Raw genomic sequence first — 20,246 nt, 5'->3', positions numbered from 1 at the left:
CAAGCGCTTGTGAGTCCTCTTCAAGCATCGTCCATGCTTCGTGCCCATAGAGAACAACCGGTCGAATTAGGGATTTGTACATGGTACACTTCGTACGGGGTCGGAGTTTGTTGGACCTCAAGGATTTGCGGAGCCCATAGTAGGCTCGACTTCCATTGACAATGCGTCTTCGAATTTCACGGCTGTTGTTGTTGTCAGTTGTTATCAACGAGCCAAGGTAGACAAATTCCTCTACCACCTCGAGCTCGTCGCCGTCGATCACAACACTACTATCAAGAAGAACTCTGTTGCGATCAGTCCCTCCAGCTAGCATGTATTTAGTCTTAGACGCATTGATCCCAAGCCCAATCAGCCCTGCTTCGTGTTTCAGTCGGGTATACAAGTCGGCTACCGTCGCATGTGTTCTTCCGATTATGTCCACGTCGTCGGCGAAGCAGATAAACTGACTAGACTTGTTGAAAATCGTGCCCCGCATGTTGAAGCCCGCTCTCCGCATAACACCTTCCAGTGCCACGTTGAAGAGCAGACAGGAGATTCCATCGCCTTGTCGAAGTCCCCTGTGAGTCTCAAATGATTCCGACAGCTCACCTGAGATCCGCACACTGCACCGCACACCGTTCATCGTTGCCTGAATCAGTCTTGTCAGCTTTCGGGGAAAGCCATGTTCGTCCATGATCCTCCATAGCTGTCGTCGGTCGATTGTATCATATGCGGCCTTGAAGTCGACGAAGATGTGGTGTGTAGGGACCTGATACTCGCGGCACTTTTGGAGGATCTGCCGCAGTGTAAAAATCTGGTCCGTCGTCGAGCAGCCGGGCATGAATCCGGCCTGATAACTTCCCACAAATCTACTTACTATTGGCGATAGGCGGCGGAAGAGGATCTGAGACAAAATTTTGTAGGCACCATTCAGGATTATGATGGCCCGATAGTTCCCACAATCCAACTTGTCGCCTTTTTTATAGATGGGACAGATTACCCCGTCCTTCCACTCCTCCGGTAGCTGTTCTGTTTCCCAGATCCTGACTATCAACCGGTGCATACACTCTACAAGTTTTCTCGGCCCTCCCTTGAAGAGCTCCGCTACGAGGCCCTCCTTACCAGCTGATTAATGGCCTCCCTAACTTCACCCATCGTCGGGGGTGGTACGTCGTCGTTGTTCATTGCACCGGTGTAGTCCTCCTCAACGCCGTCTAGGTCTCCTGTCTGCGCGCTGTTCAGGTGTTCATCGTAGTGCTGCCTCCACCTTTCGATCACAGGTGATCTCCAGGTGTAACGGTATTGGAGGCTGTGCTGGAAGAAGGTGCTACGTATGGCCATGTTCTTGGAGGCAGCGAAGTCGATAAGTCTTAGGCCGTTTTCGTTGGTTCGCTGATGGGCGCTGAACCTACCAATTACCGGTCTGAATTCCTCCTCCTGGCCGACCTGAGCGTTCAAATCACCGATAACGATTTTGATGTCGTGTTTTGGGCAGCGATCGTATTCACGCTCTAGCTGCGCGTAGAATTCTTCTTTATCGTCATCGGTGCTAGCTAGATGGGGGCTGTGGACGGTGATAATGCTGATATTGAAGAAGTGGCCTCTCATCCTCAATCTGCACATACTCTCATTGATCGGCCACCAACCAATCACCCGTTTTTGCATCTCCCCCATCACGATGAAAGCTGTACCCAGCTCGTGTGTATTGCCGCAGCTCTGATAGATGGTATATCCACCATGGAACGATCGCACAATCGAACCTTTCCAGCACACCTCCTGCAGCGCTACGATGTTGAAATTGCGGGCTCTCAATATTCCCGAAAGAATTCGGGTACTCGCAAGAAAATTGAGAGACTTGCAGTTCCATGTTCCGAGTTTCCAATCTCTAGTCCGTGTTCTTCGCGTGGGTCTAGTCCGATTGTCCTGTCTCGAATTTCTTTGTGAATTTTCCTGTGCGTTTTATTTTTACGGATGGCTTGCAGGGCCTGCACCAACCCCCTATCTCGCCGGAGGACCGTCGTGCACAGCTCTTTTTAGAGTCCCCGGTGGCACGAAGACAGTGATCAGCCGCCCCTAACATGGGGATCAGACGCTGTTTTGAGCCGCACTTCCATGGTGAACAGACGCTCGGATAGGCCCCCTTCCCTGTCAGCATACGACCAAGATCCCACCGGGGTTGGTTACCCGATCTTCACTATGGTTACTCGTACCCCAGCCGGCACCACGGGGAGGTAGGGATAGGAGTTACTGGACAGGAAGCTAAGGACCACGAATGGGGTCTATTTTATGCCTGCAGGTACGCGAAGTACCGATGGTACGCTTAGTCCAGTCATTTACCAACCACGCATATCTTCAGAGAGTAATTTTTTTGGTTTGCGTCTCTGCTATTTTCCTTTGAGAACCGTTTCAGAAGCCCTTAAGTATATGCAATTTGCAACACATGAAGTTCGAGCTCGGTAAAAGATTATCTCGATTTTCATAATACGAAATTTTGCTCAGTGTAATAGTGATTGTATCGACTTCTCGATTCGATTTACATAATAGGGGCCTATGGCGTCATCCCAACCCTGGTGATCTTTTTTACATAAAAGACTCGCCACATTTGCAGCCAGCAACTCGCAGCCAGTGCCGCCACATATTTATCTGTACTGGTAGGGGTAAACAATCTTCTTCATCTGCACCTTCCCCGTGAAAATTTGTATCAAAATCTGTACTATTAAAAATCTTTGTTGTATAGAGGAGTATAAAAAAAAAAAATTAAGTTCTAAATAGAACAGTTTCAAAAATTTTATATTCATAAAAATCTGTACCTATCTATAGTTTATGATGAATATCTGCAAATGTCAAAACATTACGGAGACGATCATAAGAGGCGATTTTGAATTCTAAGTAACTGAAGATTGTTTATTTAATATTTCATATATTCGAGTTATGGTTTGTTTTTGCCATTAAAAAAATCGCATTACTTAGGCAATTCCCAGCTCGGGAGTTATTAGCTATAGCGGTAATAGATTTAGAATGTCTATTCTCGTGCAAATAAATTCCCTATGATCTCAGGTGAATATAATGCCGCTAGATAAGCCCCCCACCAGAGAGGCTCGTGCTCAAACATCGCGAAATTCAGACAGCAATTCTGGCGAACGTGACAATGCGACATGTGGGTATTTGTCGCTGAGAAAAATTACTAGCTGACCAATTGCATTCTGTGAACGTCACGTTCGTCAGCTGTGTTGACTGGTTGAATGCTCTTATCTGTGCAGCATCGCTTGCACCCCCAACAATGTCAATACGGAGAAATCGCAAGTTCAGCGGAAAGATACAGAGAGTTGAACAATTGACTAGACATACACACACCGTTGGAATGCAAATAAAACAGGAGACTTATCTGTGGCTGCGACTACCGCGCTATTGCTATTGTGCAAATGGCACAAATCACACACAGCAGAGGCTTGGTGGGATGAACCATGGCAGACCAGCGATTTATTGCCCCATTGTGAGCTCGTTAGACGCGAAGTTCACTGCGAGTACAACAATACCAACTACTCTACGTCGTCATCCTTTGTACCGCTGAAGCGCTCGAAGCTTTCAAAAGGTTATTTTATTCAATTAAATAAACAAAATTTCCGGTCCACAACCACCACGACAGCAGCAGTACGAGTAGCTCACATATGATTCTTTCCGCCGTGGGTTGGTTAATGGTTCCCGTTAACAACTGCCGCCATCGTGAACCGTCACTCATTAATGGGCTGTTCACAGTATGAATCTGCGGGTCGCTCGTTTCATCCGTCACCCGGAGAGTGATTAGAATTTTTCACAATTTCATCCACTAATCATATCTCTCCGGCGCATGGTTGGTGGTGTGGTCAACTTCCCTTTCAGCCAAACAAGTAAAAAACGAAAACTTCCCTGTTTTTTTTCTCGCAGTCAAGCACGCGATCGATCAGAAGACTATTTTCGCACTCCGATCGGAATCGACTGCGCCGGACTGACGTTTGCCAGCGCGCCGCATTAGGCTGCGTGAGGCGTACACAATATCCGCATGTCAAAGTCTTGGAATATTTGCCGTGGAACTAATTAAGACAAGCACGAACCGACCGCGCGGATTCGCCGAGACGAGTGGCGGGGAGATGGATCGGTGGAAGGGGCCAGTTGGTGGGAATTAGCTGGTATTACGAGACGAGTCGGTAATTATGGAGCAATTTAGTGATAACTTTCATTGCTCGTGTGTTTGTTGGCATTACTTGCCTGTTATATGTACTGTTTTCCCTATGCACTTCCGCTTGGCCTGTATTTGTATCGGTGCTGGCTTGAGGGGTTGCTGATTATGATGACGATAAAGATGGAGATAAACGTTGAACGGAAAGATGGAATCTGACCCAAACTGATCTTCATAGGCCCTGTAGCTTAGCGTTCGTCAGGCGATCGCGACTTGGATACAGGGTTTTACTTGATCGGGTGAGTAATTGGAACGGAGGGTTGGCTTCGAGCCTCTTTCGAAGAAATGAATTATGGCGATTTTCTGACCAGCAATAACAACAATACGACGCTAACGAGCGCTCAAGTGGAAAAAAGTTGATGGATCTGAGCCTAGGGGCACGGATGGGATCTTGACATAGGACTGTGAAGACCGTTTTAAGGAAACATATTCTAGTTTGCACAAAGGCAAGCGAGTACAAAAGTACTCGCAGTTTGCATTTATTTCGGAACAAAAATGCCCTCGACTTACATGTATTTGGAATGCCATTTACCCCACGCTCCATGGATTTGAAGTCTGTGTTAGGGAAACACATTTCAGTCGGAAAAAAACACCCCCGACTTGCATGCATTTGCAATGCCAATTTCCCTAAGTTCCATGTATTTGGAGTCTGTGTTAGGGAAACACATTTTAGTCGGAACAAAAATACCACCGACTTACATGTATTTGAGATGCCGATCTCTCCAACGCTGCTTGGGTTTGAAGTCTGTGTTAGGGAACACATTTCGGTGAGAAAAAAATTCCCCATACTTTCATGTATTTGCAATGCCGATTTCCCCAAGGCTGCTTGGTTTTGATGGCTGTGTTAGGGAAACCGTGGATCGGGCCAATCAAAATGAAACAGTTAGGGCGTTTAGATAACGCTTAACATTTTACAATTATTCATTTGTTTAGCTAATGAAAAATAACATTTTATCAACAGCGATAGAAGCGTAGAAATATTCCCTATCAATTGATGCAAACATCTTTTCGATCCAGTAAGAAATGTTCGAGTTAAAAGCATTAAAAGAATCTTTCATTTTTTCCTGTATGTTCTGTGTTTAGGTTTTCATTTTACCCCCCATATACTCCGGTTAGACGTAGTCCCACGTCAAAATCTGGATAAATTTCCTGTCTAATGATATATAACACAACATATGTTGCAATAACCATTTTGAGTAATATGCGTTTGGAAACTCTTAATAAATCGTTACATTTTTCGTAGAGTGACCCCCCTATATAGAAATCAAAGACATAGTCCTATGTCAAAATGACTGGTCCAACCATTTTGCGGTGAGGTGCGGTGCTACAATTGGTGACCGAAAATGGTGCGGTCTGACTCACAGTCAGGCAAAACCAAGTCAATCCGAGTGGCATCCATATCGCAGGGTACTTGCGAGTGCGAGATAATCGACGCCTAGTGTGTCTTTCGTAAAAATCAATTCACACAAAACATAAAAGCTTGAAATGTCTTATGTTCTGACGTAGAATTACGTCTCTCGGGAATAAAAAAGATGTAGTGAAAATCGGTTGCGTCACGAAAACTGTCCAATTTCGAGCACTCCTTGCTCAGTCATTTCCTGATGTATTTTCAATATTTTAGAATCAATCCTATGAAACTAACTATCGCACAACTGAAAAGTTGTGAAACATTATCTGAATTAAAATCCCGCATTCAAATTGGTCGATTGGAACTAGCATTCTGTACTGCCCCGGTTGTTCATGCAGTGCATTTGCATTATATAGAAGTAAGAATACGGGGCCGTGTATGGAAATATGCGTTTCATGCTGAATTTTCTGTTGATTTGTGTCACATATGGCAATTGCAAATTAAATCGAACTAAAAATGCATATTTTGAAAACTTGTATTTTTTATTCGAACGCAAGTTTGTATTCCATTTGAGTTGGAGGAAATATGAGTTTTCCACAGCATTTGGGAATGTTTTGACTCAAGTGTAACTTTTGAAAAGGGCGTATCGATTTTAGTAAGAGAAATTTTTGATAATTTATATCTCAAAAACTATGAGTCCTACCGAAATAGTATCTTAGAAAGAGTTACAGAGTATTGATGCCCAAAAGTGAAAATAACATGCACTGAGGAAAAATATAGTACTTACCTTTTATTTACAAAAAAAAACAAAAAAAAATTGCAAAATATAAAATACATATTTTTTTTATTTTTTTAAAAATTTTTCAAAAAAAAAAGGATAGGAAAACTATTTTTGACCAATTTTGTGGAACATAGAATTTTCATGAATTTTCGAAACTTCGAACTTTTGTATGTTAACAATCATTTCTAGCCACAAATAATGAATCCTGATATGATTTTAAACAAACAAGTTTTTTATCAATCTCCTTCTAAATGCAGCCATTCTCGAGATATTTGAAAAAACCATTCAAATTTATTGTCTTTTTGAATTATTTTTTTTTTTTTGGCAGACTTATCTCACTTCTTAACTAGGCGAACCTAGCCAGAATTTTCACCTGCCCCCGGGCTTCTGAATGCCAAAGGGGGACTAGGCTCTGCGGAATGCACGTATCTGCATGCTCGTGCTGTTTCAGTCCTGACCGAGAAATTGTCGGACAATCGCGCAGGTGCTAAGGATGACCGACTTTTGGATGCCGGCCAATTCCTTCTCCATGTTCAACACCTTTAGCGCTTCCAGAAGTGTCTTCGGGACAATTCCAGTTCCAGAGAGAACGACTGGAACAATTCTTGGGACCTCCCTTAGCCCCCACAGTTCCTTGAGCTCCACGGCCAATGGTCGGTACTTGCAGATTTTGCGACCGTGGGTCTCCTCCAGATTCTGGTTCAGTGGAATAGCGACATCGATGATGGTGACTTTGCGGTCGCTCTTGTCGTAAACCATTATATCTGGGCGGTTGTGGTGGATCGAGCGGTCGGTCAGAACAGTGCGATCCCAGTACAGCTTGAAACGGTCATTTTCCAGGACAGGTACAGGCAGGTACCGGTAGTTTGGTACGTTGTCTTCCAGTAGAGCACATTGGAGCGCCAGTTGTCGATGAACAATACGGGCCACGTTGTTGTGGCGCTCGGTGTAGGCTGCGTTGGCCAAAACGGGACAGCCTCCCATAATGTGCTCTATGTTTTCACCTGGTTGATGGCACATCCGGTAAATGTCATCAACGTCTTGATGCCAGACGTACCGCCTGCAGTTTCTCGTCGGCATTATCCTGTCCTGGATGGCTATCATGTCGGCTTCTACTACTGAAGAGAGCTCACCACGCGTTAGCCACAGATTAGATGCGGCCTTGTCGACGTTTGGCCGGTCCAGTTGATGGGGGTGGGCACCATGCACTGCCTTCTGCTTCCAAGCTGCAATCTTCTCCTCCACTGTCTGCAGATTGCAGTTGAGTTGGTACTCCGCTTGCGCCAAGTGCAGAGCGCTGTATCCTCTGTCGGCGGCGCAGACAGCCCGGTATAGCGCGTTTTGGTTGGCGCGTTCTGCGAAGTACTCGCGCAGTTGTCGTACCTGGGCAACACACAGTGCAGATATGTCGACTATTCCAAGTCCCCCTTCTTTGCGTGGCAGTGAAACTCTCTCCAGTGCCGATTGAGGATGGTGCATTCCGGCCTCTTTAAATGCTTTCCTCATCCTCCTCTCAAGGTCCTCTAGGTCAGTTTTGCTCCATTTGACTACACCAAAACTGAAGGTCAGCAGGGGAACCGCGAATGTGTTGATCGCGCGTACCTTGTTCCCCGCGTTGAGGAAAGTCCTCAGGACACAGTTCACTCGACTCAAGAACTTGTCTCGCAGCTCCGTCTTGATGTCGGAGTGGCGAATCCCGGTGAGCTGTCGGAATCCAAGATATTTATAGGATTCGCCACGAACCATGTCTCTTATGAACTCGCCGTCATAGACCTCGTAACCTCCGGATTCGGTAAGCTGCCCTTTCAGCAGATGGACACAGCGGCACTTGTCGAGGCCGAACTCCATGCAGATGTCCCTGCTTATGTCTTCGACAACCCGGATAGCTACACCTAGACGCTGACGTGAATCAGCGTAGACCTTGAGATGTATGTATGTAGAAGATATGGGTCACTTCTTCGTGGGCGCCGTCGCCATACCTTATTTTATAGCCATGACCGTTTCTTTTTTATTTATATATGTATTTTTTTATTTTTTCATATATAACAGAAGTCATACAAAACTGTTTTTGATTAACTTTGTGGAACATCGATTTTTTATGAATTTTCTAAACATGGAATTTTTGTATGTTAACAATAGTTTTTAGCCACAAATTATGAATTTTGATGTGATTTAAAACAAAAAAGCTGTTTATAAATCTCCGTGGAATTTTTATATGTAAACAATAATTTTTAGCCACAAATTATGAATTTTGATGTGATTTAAAACAAAAAAGCTCTTTATAAATCTCCTTCTAAATGCAGTAATTCTCGAGATATTTGAAAAATATTTCTAATTTATTGTCTTTTTATAGTAAATAGGCTCTTTTAATATGTTTGTCGTGTTATATCGCCATTTTCATGAAATTTAATGAATTTGCTTATGATTTTCAACAACTTTTCCTAATATATATCTATGGTAAAACTATATATTTTTTTATTTATTTATTTAAGGCTCATTAGCATTTTAGATATAACAGAGCCGAATTTTAATCGTGTACATGTCACATGGTTATCATATCTATAATTAGCACATTACACAGTTGCCATTCGCCAGTATTTCTTCTATACCATTACATATGGTACATTCACACAGTAGCCATTTAGGCGTAAGGGTATTCTTTCTGTTCTTTCATTATCCAGTTGGACCACCGGACAGCGGAGACAGTTGATTGATCATTGTTGAGTTATTTATAGAACAGCAGCCCGATGTGTCTTGCAGAGCAGAGCAGTTGTATGGATGAATCGATCTTATTTCGACCGTGGATCGATCTCCATCGCTGATGATTGTTGCGTGAACGTAGTTATTCTGTAACAACACAAAGATGGTCAATGAGGGCCCTGAGTTTTGAACTCACGATCGATCGCTTACTAAGCGAACGCGCAACCAATGTGGCTACGGAGACCCCCCATGGTAAAACTATATGTTTAGGAGTTACGTTGTAAAACATTATCGATACGTTTCGTATTAACCCACATGTCTTCAAATGTCTCGAGAATGGCGGAATTTAGAAAGAGATTGATAAATAGCCTGAGACGAATACTGCCTATAGAGGAGTCGAATTCGGATCAATCATCTGTCATATTCGGACCTGATTGCTGTTCCTGACTATTTGATGGACATTTGAAAAATCATCTGGCATCCCTGGTAAGCCAATGCTGCAGTATCTAGTTTCGTGTCAGCAGCTCACACTGTGTGAACGGACAAGGCGAGTCAACCAATTGTCAAGCGAGTTCACCGGGTCAGTAGCTGCTCATTCAGTCAGTCAGCTACTAGCAACGTATAAATGGGCCTTAAACCATGAGCCAGCTTTAAGCGAGTTAACCATGTGAAGTTTCCTGTCTGTTCCAGTGCCGAAACCCAATCTTCAGGATTTTGTCTCCTCAATCCAACCGTGTGAGCCCCGAATTTATTTTTATTTTCGTTTGTCAAACAACTAACTTCGTGGTTACGTTCGAAAAAGCAAGTCGGAAAGAAAATTTAAAAGAAAGTAGAGAAAAACCAGCGTAAAAAATAATTGTTGCGTTACCTATTCGCACTAAAAGTATACAAAGCAAGGCAAATAATTTAATAACACATATGGGGAAAATTTGCAACTAAGCGCGCTCGATAGGATGAAAAACTATTACTACTGGCGGTTGCAAGACGCCATCGCAGCCACTAACAACAACAACAGCAGCAGCAGCAAAAAAAGATGTAAAAAAAAGAAATAGTGAATTATAATGTGAAGCGAATCTAGGCGGCACAGAAGAGAGTTAAAAAAAAAAGGTTACTTTGATTGTGCTTTTCAAACTTTCACTCGCTCTGGCCATTAGCCTACTACGCGCCACATAAATGGGGTGAAGACGCTTCGTACTGGCGGCTTTGGCCACCAAAACATGGTGAAGATGCAGAGAAAAGTGCGAGTTCTTCTTGGGGTTTGTTTTCCAGACTCCAAGACGTGGAAAGCCCGACATCGAAGAATCGTGTGTCGGCGTTTTCTGTTGTAGCCATTATATCATTATGGAGTCTACACACTGATAATGGGTGTTATGCAAGTGAGCCTAATAGTTTGCTGATTGAATTGCGCGAGAATTATTTTCCCATCGTTTCATAGTTTTTCTTTGTTAGCTTCATGTTAGCTATCAGCTTCCAGTGTGGTTTACTAAAAATTAATATGAACGACACATGAGCCATCCGCATGAGAAATCCTTCCTGGATCACATCTCACGTATGCGGCAGTTGTTCGTCTGCCTTTGTTGCGTTGATGACTGTCCTAACGTGAGATATAACGCATTTCCTCTTCCTAAAGCAGAAAGCGATCAGCACAAGAATGCTAGTGACTAGTGAAGTGAAGATTTGTCTGGGTGACATAACATAACTCGTGACTCTTTTCGTCACTTGTGATTTGCGAAAACACGCGATGATGTGACAACGAAGGATTCGAAAAGTTCGATCACTATCACCGTTTTCGTAACAATCGAAGCCCCTCCGTTACCTAACCTCTACCCAACCTCGGTTAGATGATGAACCATTTATTACACTCATCCTAATCGGCTCACCGATCAAAAAATGATTATCTCATGCCCCCAATCATTGCGTTCGGCCCGGAAAGTTGGGAAACAATATAACGCAAAAAAAAACAATCGCTTTCTATCGTGTACCAAAGCGTTGTCAACTGTCGCTGCGCCACGCCTGCCTTTGACAGGGGAGAAAGTGCACCACAAGTCAACTGGCAGAAATTTGATCGTTTTGTTCATCGTGCGTGAGTCACACAGTCGAGTCTCTCAATCATATTCCGTTTCCAATCGGCGCGCCGATCGTTTTCGGGTTGCGCGCGCGTTTGTGTGCGTGTGCGTGATTACGACAAAAGCCGCCCTGACGGCCGGAAATTAGCATTAGCTGCCTAATTAAATGTCGAAAGTCACGTCTCGACAATATTGGCTATGTGATGATCATGCATCGAAGCGAGTGGATGGAAAACAAAGCAATTTTGATTGGATTTTGGGTCGCAATTTATGGGCCGAATGGGGTGATGAAATCGATTTCGGATGAAAAATGGGCTCCAATGGAACGGCAATCACAAGTGCGAATTGGAAGAGAGCAGCCATTACCTTTCCTCCGACATCCTCTCATATAATTTAGCACAATAGTATTGTTACTTATTACACCGCACCTTTGAAATGTTTGTTTGAAACTGTGGGAAATTTAGTGGTTTTGTTGTTGTTTTCTCATATGTCAAAACATGTCGAAACCAGGGGTTAGACATCAATTGAATATAGGCTACCCAAAATCAAAACCAATATGGCGTCATTTGTTTACTAACATATCATTTACGAGGATTGAAATCATTGAAATCACGGAGATAGTATGCTTTATTTTTAACTGCATGAGCGATTTTCATATGTTTCATGGTTTCACATGGAGGTGTTCAAATTTAACATGGAATTTAAAGTTAGCCACTATTCGACTAACCGGACCGAGTTGTAATCAATAGTAATTGATAGAACCAAAATGTCAGTAAACCGCAGCAATATTGGGTACACTGGCAATACGAGGGATCTGACGTTTTAGTCATACCCCTGGTCGAAACAGTATCACATGTTTCGAAATTCTATGTCCAGAACGCAGATATCAATATAGTTTCTCGTGGGCAAAGCCTGAAGATTCTGCCTTTTGTTTCGGATAAAGTGATCATCCGTAAAGTGCGCTACTACTGGCCAGAAGAAGTCAAAAACGACCTACTATTATGAAAATTTCGCTTTGAGGACAACCCGAGAAACACTCAAGCAGGTTCACACTGTCTTATGTTCTATTGTGGAAATAGAGCAGCATAGCCTGTTCTGTCAGGCATACCTTTAGAATGGACCGTATAAATTCCGCACACACAAAATTCATTCTCAAAAATTCGAGTTTTTGTCCGATTATCACCAAATTTTAAGTAAAAAGAAACAATTAATGTTAGTTTTGGCATCGTTCATTTATTTTATTTCGCCTTTATATCCGAATGCGCCTTAACTACAGTCACAAGATTGCACGATCACAAAATCGACAGTTTTTTGCATTTTAACCCATTCTTTCTTAATTTCTTCTACACTCTTTAGGTCGTTTAAGAAAGTACCCCTTCATAATGGTCCGGTATTTGTGATATGAAGCCAAATCCAGCCAGATCGTCGGACCGTCGTGAGCCTTCAGGAGAGGGAGGAGCAGTTTTTGGAGGCACTCTTTCAAATACACCTGTCCATTCATGGTGCTTGCGGTAACGAAAGGTGCACTTTCCACAAGTACAAATCGCTTCCCAAATTAAGAACTTCTTGGCGAACTTCGACATCCGGAGGTTCTCAGGAACATCCAACTTATCCTTGGCAGTCACATATAACTTGTAACTTTTAAGTCACACCTCGAACTGAGGCGTTCGGTTTCCGTTTGAAGGCCCCAACCACGCGTTTGTGATCGTGCTCGTTGACCTTACGGCGTTTTTTTTCCGGATCTTCGCTTCCCATCATCAGTCAGACATTCTTTGAACCGTATTATGATACCAGACAGCGTGGAATTCGCGATTCCCAACTTTTTTTTCCGATTGCACGATGCGACAGATCCTTATTCTCGAAGTACTCGCGCAAGAACTTATTCGCGCACGCACTGTTCTTTCGTCGCCATCCCGAAAACTTTTGCGCGCACCTGATGATATCAACCCACAGCGTGTGACTAATACACGTTAAACTATGTCTACGCAAAATTTCAAATAATTTTACCCAGCGGATCAAAAGTTAGAGCGATTTGAATGTGTGCAGATTTCAAACGGTTCGCCCTTTAGCTAAGGAAGAGGTTTTCAGCCTGTTTTCGAGGTAATTCCATTCTTTATTCCAGTTGATAGGTCAAACAATTCCCATTTAAGTAGATAAAACAGGTAAGTATTAAATAATTTAATGGAAGCTTACGTTTAGTATTTTCTCAACTATTACTTCAGGAAACAATTCTATGCTTTCAGTAATCCAAATTCTCCTAAGGTTTTTTTTCCCGACTATCGTGTTTTCACAATGCTATCCGAATGAAAATTCTAGAATATTTTTTTACTAGAATTTTTTAAGCTTTTCTTCGATCGGGTACCAAATGAAGACTCGAGAAATGAGACAACGTTTTGCGTTTTGGATTGTCGTAGTGAATCCATTGTTCGTCCCCGGTAACGATTCGATGCGAAAAATACTTTTCTTTCATATTTTCCCATCGTTTCGGACATGCAAAATCGCCATTCGACCGCTCTCGCTTTTTTAATTCGTGTGACACATAATTTCCTTGCTTTTAAGTGTACCTTGCGGCCTTGATTCGTTTAGGAATAGCTTGTCGAGTTATTCTCAACGATTCTGTTTGCGTTTTACACAAAACTTGATCGAGTAATGTTTCTAATTATTCGCCTTCAAACTTTTTTGGATGACCCGAACGCTTTTCGTTTTTTAACGCTTCAATCACCACTTTGAAATCATCCAAACCATTCCCTATGAAATCTATCCGATGGTACAGACTCACCACAAACTTTTAAAAGTATTCGATGCATTTCAGCTGCACAGAAAATCAAAAGTTCCTGCAAATGGTGCTCATTTGCAACGAAATTCGGCATTTTGAACGCAATAAAAGAGGAGGTTTATTCAAGAAATCATAAAACCAATGTGCGGTGCTTTTCATAATGTCACGACCTGCCTCGATTATTCGTTTTCCACGCGTTTCAAGTAGAGCCACCCTAAACGAATGATGACAAACGATGAATTGTGGCACAAATACAAACAAAAGATCCACATAACAGCTCGTCTGAAAAGTTCATAAGGTTGACGTCTAGATGTCGCCTCTTGCAAAAATCTACTTGACCATCACAAAGCAGCATCTTTCAATGGATACGTGTCAAAATTTGACAGCAATCGGTCGATTGGTTCGTGAGTCACAGCATTGAGAGGGAAGTAACTTTTGCTATTGTGAAAAAAAATGAAAAATCCAAATTTCGAATCCGATGGCAAAATTGCATGAACTGGGTTTCGAATTGCTTCCGCATCCACCGTATTCTCCAGATCTGGCCCCCAGCGAGTATTTTCTGTTCGCAGATCTGTAGAGAATGCTCGCTGGCAAGAAATTTAAGACCGATGATGAAGTGATTACCAAAACTGAGGCCTATTTTGAGAAAAAAAAACCGAAAGAGTACAATAAAAATGGTATCGAAAAGTTGCAAGATCACTATAATCGCTGTATCGCCCTCGAAGGCAGTTATGTTGAATGATGAAATTGAATTTTGCAAAAACAAATAGTTTTACTGTGTTACCTTATAAACTTTTGAGCCGAACTGTTAGAACGCTTCTGTTGACACGCGCGTTGAATTCAATATAAAGTATGTAAATACTCCATTTCAAAAAGATATTAGGTGTACCGGTAAGTCTCTTCGGTTTTACAACACATGGCGTAACTTGATTATTATTCTAGTGAATCAAATTTTCAGACATTCGCTGGCAAGCTACTGTCATTGCGCGTCATTTTCAGGATATTGAGTTGAAGCGTAAACAACATGGTTTTTTGCCACTTCGAATATGTCGAATTCCGTACCAACGAGAATGTTTTTGCGTGGAGTGTTACTTCATTACTTCAATATGAAGAAAAAATCCTCGGAAAGTCATCACATTTTGGTGGAAGTTTATGGTGAGAAACTGAGAAAAAATCCTGAAAATTTAACATCTTCCACGAATTTTCAAACATATTGGTGGTCTTGTCATTAGGAAATCACTGTATTAATCGAGGATAAGTAAACAATTAGTTGCAAGCAATTATCGTGGCAGCTACAGGGAAACTTCGATATAATGTACATTTCAATTTCAAACTTGTACGTTGTATCGAATTGTACGTTATATCGAAGCATAATTAAAAATTAAAAATTCTGTTCATATTACTTTATTTTGTTGCTGTTTAGATAAGATTAATAAATAATGAACTAGAAGGTGTATCCAACCTTTCTGATGATGAATGAAACAATGACAATCAATTAAATTTCAAAATCAACTTTATTAATCAAATTCAAGGAAATTGTCCTCTTAGAATTTTTGATGTCCAATAAACCAATTTAAAAAAATTATGGATGGTAAAATATGATGTTATCAGACCATTGTCATTGTCTTTTTATAATGAGCTTTCACCTTTTGTATTACATGCTGATCCATCGGCTGGATAGCAGCGGTGGTGTTGGGAGGCAAAAACTTACCTTTATTCTCTATCATAAACTACACTGCTATCAGAAGATTTCAAACATAAATTATTCTTGAGATAAACTGAGAGAATAAAACACCAAAGATCACTTTAGCTATTTTCTTTACTATTAAAAACATGTACCTCAAATGCCAGCTGCTTAGAAATGCTTGCTTACACGGAATTAAACTTTGCCGATTCGCTGTCCAAATTGGAAAAAAATTGTAAGGGGTTGTATCTAGGACACGACCGCATTTTTTTGGCGTAGAACTACGAAATTATATTATGGAATCCACTTGTTAACCACTTCGAATATTATTTTAAAATGCATCGACATTTTTGTAATAGATTATGTTTGATATGATGCTTAGGACAACCAAAATATTTGAACGGAAAAATTGTCAAACGATCATTGTATTTTACATTTCCCTCTGAATTTATTGCACATCTCATGTTTACTTAATTCTCGAACCGCGAAAGTTCATTCACCTCTAGTATCTGAAATGACAATTTTCCCAGGCTTTTCAGTTCAAAAGTACGTTTTAGGGAAACATATTCCGGTCTGCACAATGACAAGCGAGTATTAAAGTACTCAACACGAAAAATTAGCCCCGACTTGCATGTATTTGCAAAGCGGATTCCCTCAGGCACATCAATTTTGAAGTCCGTGTTAGGGAAACACAGCTCAGTGGGGAAAAATACCTCCGACTTGCATGTATATTTTCAGAGCGGATTTCCACAGGTACATCGATTTTAAAATCTGTGTTGGAGAAACCGTAAATCGGGCCAATCAAAACTTGGCAGTTAGGACGTTTGAATAACGCTTGACATTTTACAGTTATTCAATTGTTCATCTCATGAAAAAATAACATTCTATTAATTGTGATAGACGCGTAGAAATATTTCCTATCAATTGATACAAACATCTTTCCGATCTGTTAAGAAATGTTCGAGTTATAAGAATTCGAAATACGGGTAGGGTTAGCACACAAATCGGCAGAACAAATGTATGGGAAAAAAGGAAGTTCTTCCTGCGTGCATGAATTCAAACCGTTTAGAGATTAGCGAATTGTAATGAATAGCATATCAAGCAAATCGTACAGAATTTCCGATTCAATTGGTATGCAAATCGTGAGAATTCGTTCACAGTGAAAATAGTTATTAACGTTAACTTTATTTCATAAAAACGTGACCTGTTTTCTGATTTGGCACCCTTCCTGAAAGACGTAGTTCTACGTCAAAAAACTTTACAATAGGTTGACTAAGTTGGAATGAATTTGGATTTTTCCACGCACCGCATGCTTAATTGCATGTTCTTTTCATGAACGCGCATAGAATTGCTGACCAATCAGCGTCACTCTTGTTTTTTTTGTTGATTGTGTCTCGTTCGCTGGCTGGTACATTCAAAGCGTCTACGTTATATCGTGGTATCCGTTACATCGAATGACGTAATATCAGGGGGTACGTTATAACGAAGATTCCCTGTACTTCTAAGTGGAGACTTCTAAATAATGAACCCACCGAGTTGCAATGAAATTATTGTTTTTGTAAATAACAAAACTCATCAATTTAGTAACCCAGACACCCGCCATTTTGGAGATGCTTTAGATATTAGCCGCAGAACACAAGACTTACCTTCACCGCTGACAAAATACGATAGAGGCCGAGAACTCGTGCTGCGCGATTGGGTTGGATGATGCAGGGCTGGGACAAACCTCAAAGTGGGCGAAATCAAGGCGCGTAGAAGTATATCCTAAGGTGGGCCAACTTGCTAAAATCACTCTTCAGCCATATAGGAAATCTACTGTGTTTTGTTTGTAAACAAAACACAATACGCTTGTGCCCAAGCTCGCTCATGATCAGTCTGTTTCTCTCACGCTTCAAGCAAATAACTCCCCTTCTGCTTTCTTCCCCACTATTTTCATATACCGCTCCCCTAACCAACTCAGTGACAAAACGGCCTCACCTAGTACCATAGACCCGTCTTGGGCGAAATATGAGTGATAGGGCTGCGCCGCATAGGCACGGTGTGTATAACACGGATATACTGCGCGTTGCAGACGAAATACGTTGTATGTAAAGGTAGGATTACATTCACCATTCACACAGTGATGTCGATGAAGAAGATAACAAAAATGATGATGTCTGATTTGAAACGAAGAAAATAAATCGAATTATATTTTTTTTGAGTTGTTTAGTCTATACATTAAATTGTATGACTGTGAAATAAATTATAGGTTATGAACAATAGTGTTTTGTTATGGAAACAAATAATAGCCACAATAAAGGTCGAGCAGTGCTGTAATCGGCCAATGCGGCACCAGAATGGCACAATTTTGGCTTACATTTGGTACAAAAACATTTCATGACAGAATTCGATGTAGATCGATGTAAATTTATATCACTTCACCACGTGAGAATGTTGATGTTCACTCACTACATCAAGTCATTTCATGATATGTTTTTTTTGTATACAGAATAGTTTGAACCATTCAATCATGCGAAATTGTGGTTCTGAAATAACAATGGAAACTGCTTGAATGAATGTATGCAAAGATAACCGTTAATTGAGAGGTGATTTTCTGGAATGATTAGTGCCATTGAAATCAATCAATCAGAATGAAAACCACGTACAAACCATTGAATTGACGCAAAAAAATCTTGACCGACCGCAAAACACTTCTCACTTTTTTCTCTGGCATAACTTATACTACCCAACACACTAAAAAATATCGCATCGGAAAGAGACAAAAATGAAAATTATCCGCCATTATATTTCACTTAAACAGTAGGCTATTGTAGAATGTTCTCTGTTCACACGAAATAAAAACTAGTGACATGAAACCATGGGCTTGCTACGATTGTGCGATTGGTGCGAAAATGCCATGTTGTACGGCGAATATTCAGCAGAGCCACCTCCACCACTTGCAATGGGTGATATAAATGAAACAGGAAAATGAAACGACTATATTTAATATCTTCGCAACACGCTATCAAACAGACATTTTTTTCTGTATGTTACCAACAACGCAATTTAACCGCAATAGACATGTGTGTGTATGTATGGAGTCGTTGCAGAGTGCGCCATCAGAAAATAGCAGAGCGATCGGCGGGTTATTCACAGTGCTTCAGGGTTTGTTATCGTCGAACACAAGACAGGGACGCAACAGACACACAGAAGGTACTTACCTAACTCTAATTTGGATTCAGCCCGCACTGTGGATGTCGTGCCAGCGGTTACCAGCAGTAGATAGAACCAACCGGACGCTAGCATTGGTGAAACGCAACGGCCAACACCGCGACCCAGCGCTTTCCATCGATCATGATCCTTCCGCCTCCAACCTTGCGTACCCATGGTATGAAGGAGGTAACAGCGGCAATAGTGCGGTAATGACCGGCAGTTAGCGAAGCCTTCACCGTCACCGGGTGTCTCCACCGAGTTCCGTGTTCCCGCGTGCGTACTCCAAACCCTCCTTGAGATCACACGCGCGCGCGTCCGAAGTCCTCCCGTTGGCAACAAAAGTAACTTGCTATCCACGGCAAGGTTAAGGTCACTGAGAGCACTCGGCGCACATACAAACACACTCACAAATCTATACACACACTGATTGCGCACCTGGCGGATGATTCTTCTCCTCCTTTTTTTGTATATTCCTCCTACTAATTTACAACCCTCAGACCTGACAGACAATAAAATCACTCTTCGCCTGCCGGTAGCATTCCTTCCTTATTGCGCCCAACGCGGCAAGCGCGGCACCACTGCCCGGAATGACTTTCAGCTTGGCTTTTATTGAATCCTTCCAAGATGCATATAACAGCGGTGCGATCGATTTCGTACAGAAAAAAAACGCTTTTTTACCTCCTCCTCCTCAAATCACGTTGAAGAGTGCGGTGGGCTTCACCTCGATCGAGCTTCTTTTTGTTTTGTTTTGATGTTTTGTTTTTTTTCTTGTCTTCTTGTCACCCTTCTTCTTCGTTGGTTTCGTTCACCTTCGATTATTCCCGAGAACTCGGTATTGGGTATTCCGTCGAATCCATCAGCAGCAGTACCTCTGGAACACGCGAGTCGCGAGAGCAAAACAAACGAAAAAAAAATCGAATCACCCCCCGATCGACGTCAATGCTGACGCTGAGGCTGTGGCCGGGGATTTCCCGGAGCCCGAAAGTTGAAGCTTGTTTCTGCGTCGAATTTCGGGTTCTGGCGAGGGTCTTTCCTGCACTTCACTTCGGAGAATTAATTATCTGTGAAGGAGATAGAAGAGAAGTAAAAAGATTAGAAATAACTAACCACGATCAGTAGCGACGGGAGATGCTTTTTAGTTGGGAGTCGGATTACGATATATCTAACCGATTGTATCCGATTAAGAAACGCTGTCTATTCTCTGAAGTACAATTCAATATTCATGTGGTGTAGCAGAACAACCTGTGAGACGGGAAAAACGCGAATAAAAAGCCCGTTTCGTGTAAACAAGGGTTTTCCCCCCACAGAGGACCCATATCTTGCGTGTGTTTACACAGGTGTCAAATGAATAACCTCACAACGATTTGTCTTTCACTGAATGCGCAAAAAGTTCGATAAAATTCATGCAACTACAGTGACGGACGAAAAAAATATATTTCAGTCGGAGGAAATTTTCTAAACACACTCTAATCGCCATTTTAAATCATACGCGTTAGACATCATG

The 20,246-nt window shown here is 41.9% G+C and overlaps 1 protein-coding gene across 3 annotated transcripts in view; it reads right to left on the bottom strand.

Moving 5' to 3' along the window:
- The window catches only part of LOC129763158 (low-density lipoprotein receptor-related protein 2), a 166,508-nt gene that overhangs the window by 79,199 nt on the left and 67,063 nt on the right, over window positions 1-20,246 (bottom strand). For all 3 annotated transcript variants that reach the window (XM_055761965.1, XM_055761967.1, XM_055761966.1), the window contains exon 2: window positions 18,751-19,803. In XM_055761965.1, the coding sequence (XP_055617940.1) occupies window positions 18,751-18,916 (166 nt within the window). In that variant the 5' untranslated portion in view covers window positions 18,917-19,803. The remainder of the gene's footprint in view (window positions 1-18,750; window positions 19,804-20,246) is intronic.

The sequence above is a fragment of the Toxorhynchites rutilus genome, chromosome 1 (assembly GCF_029784135.1).
Source record: "Toxorhynchites rutilus septentrionalis strain SRP chromosome 1, ASM2978413v1, whole genome shotgun sequence".
NCBI classification, from domain to species: Eukaryota; Metazoa; Arthropoda; class Insecta; order Diptera; family Culicidae; genus Toxorhynchites; species Toxorhynchites rutilus.
The sequence above is the reverse complement of the archived record's forward strand: the minus strand, read 5'-3'. Positions and strand labels throughout refer to the sequence as shown.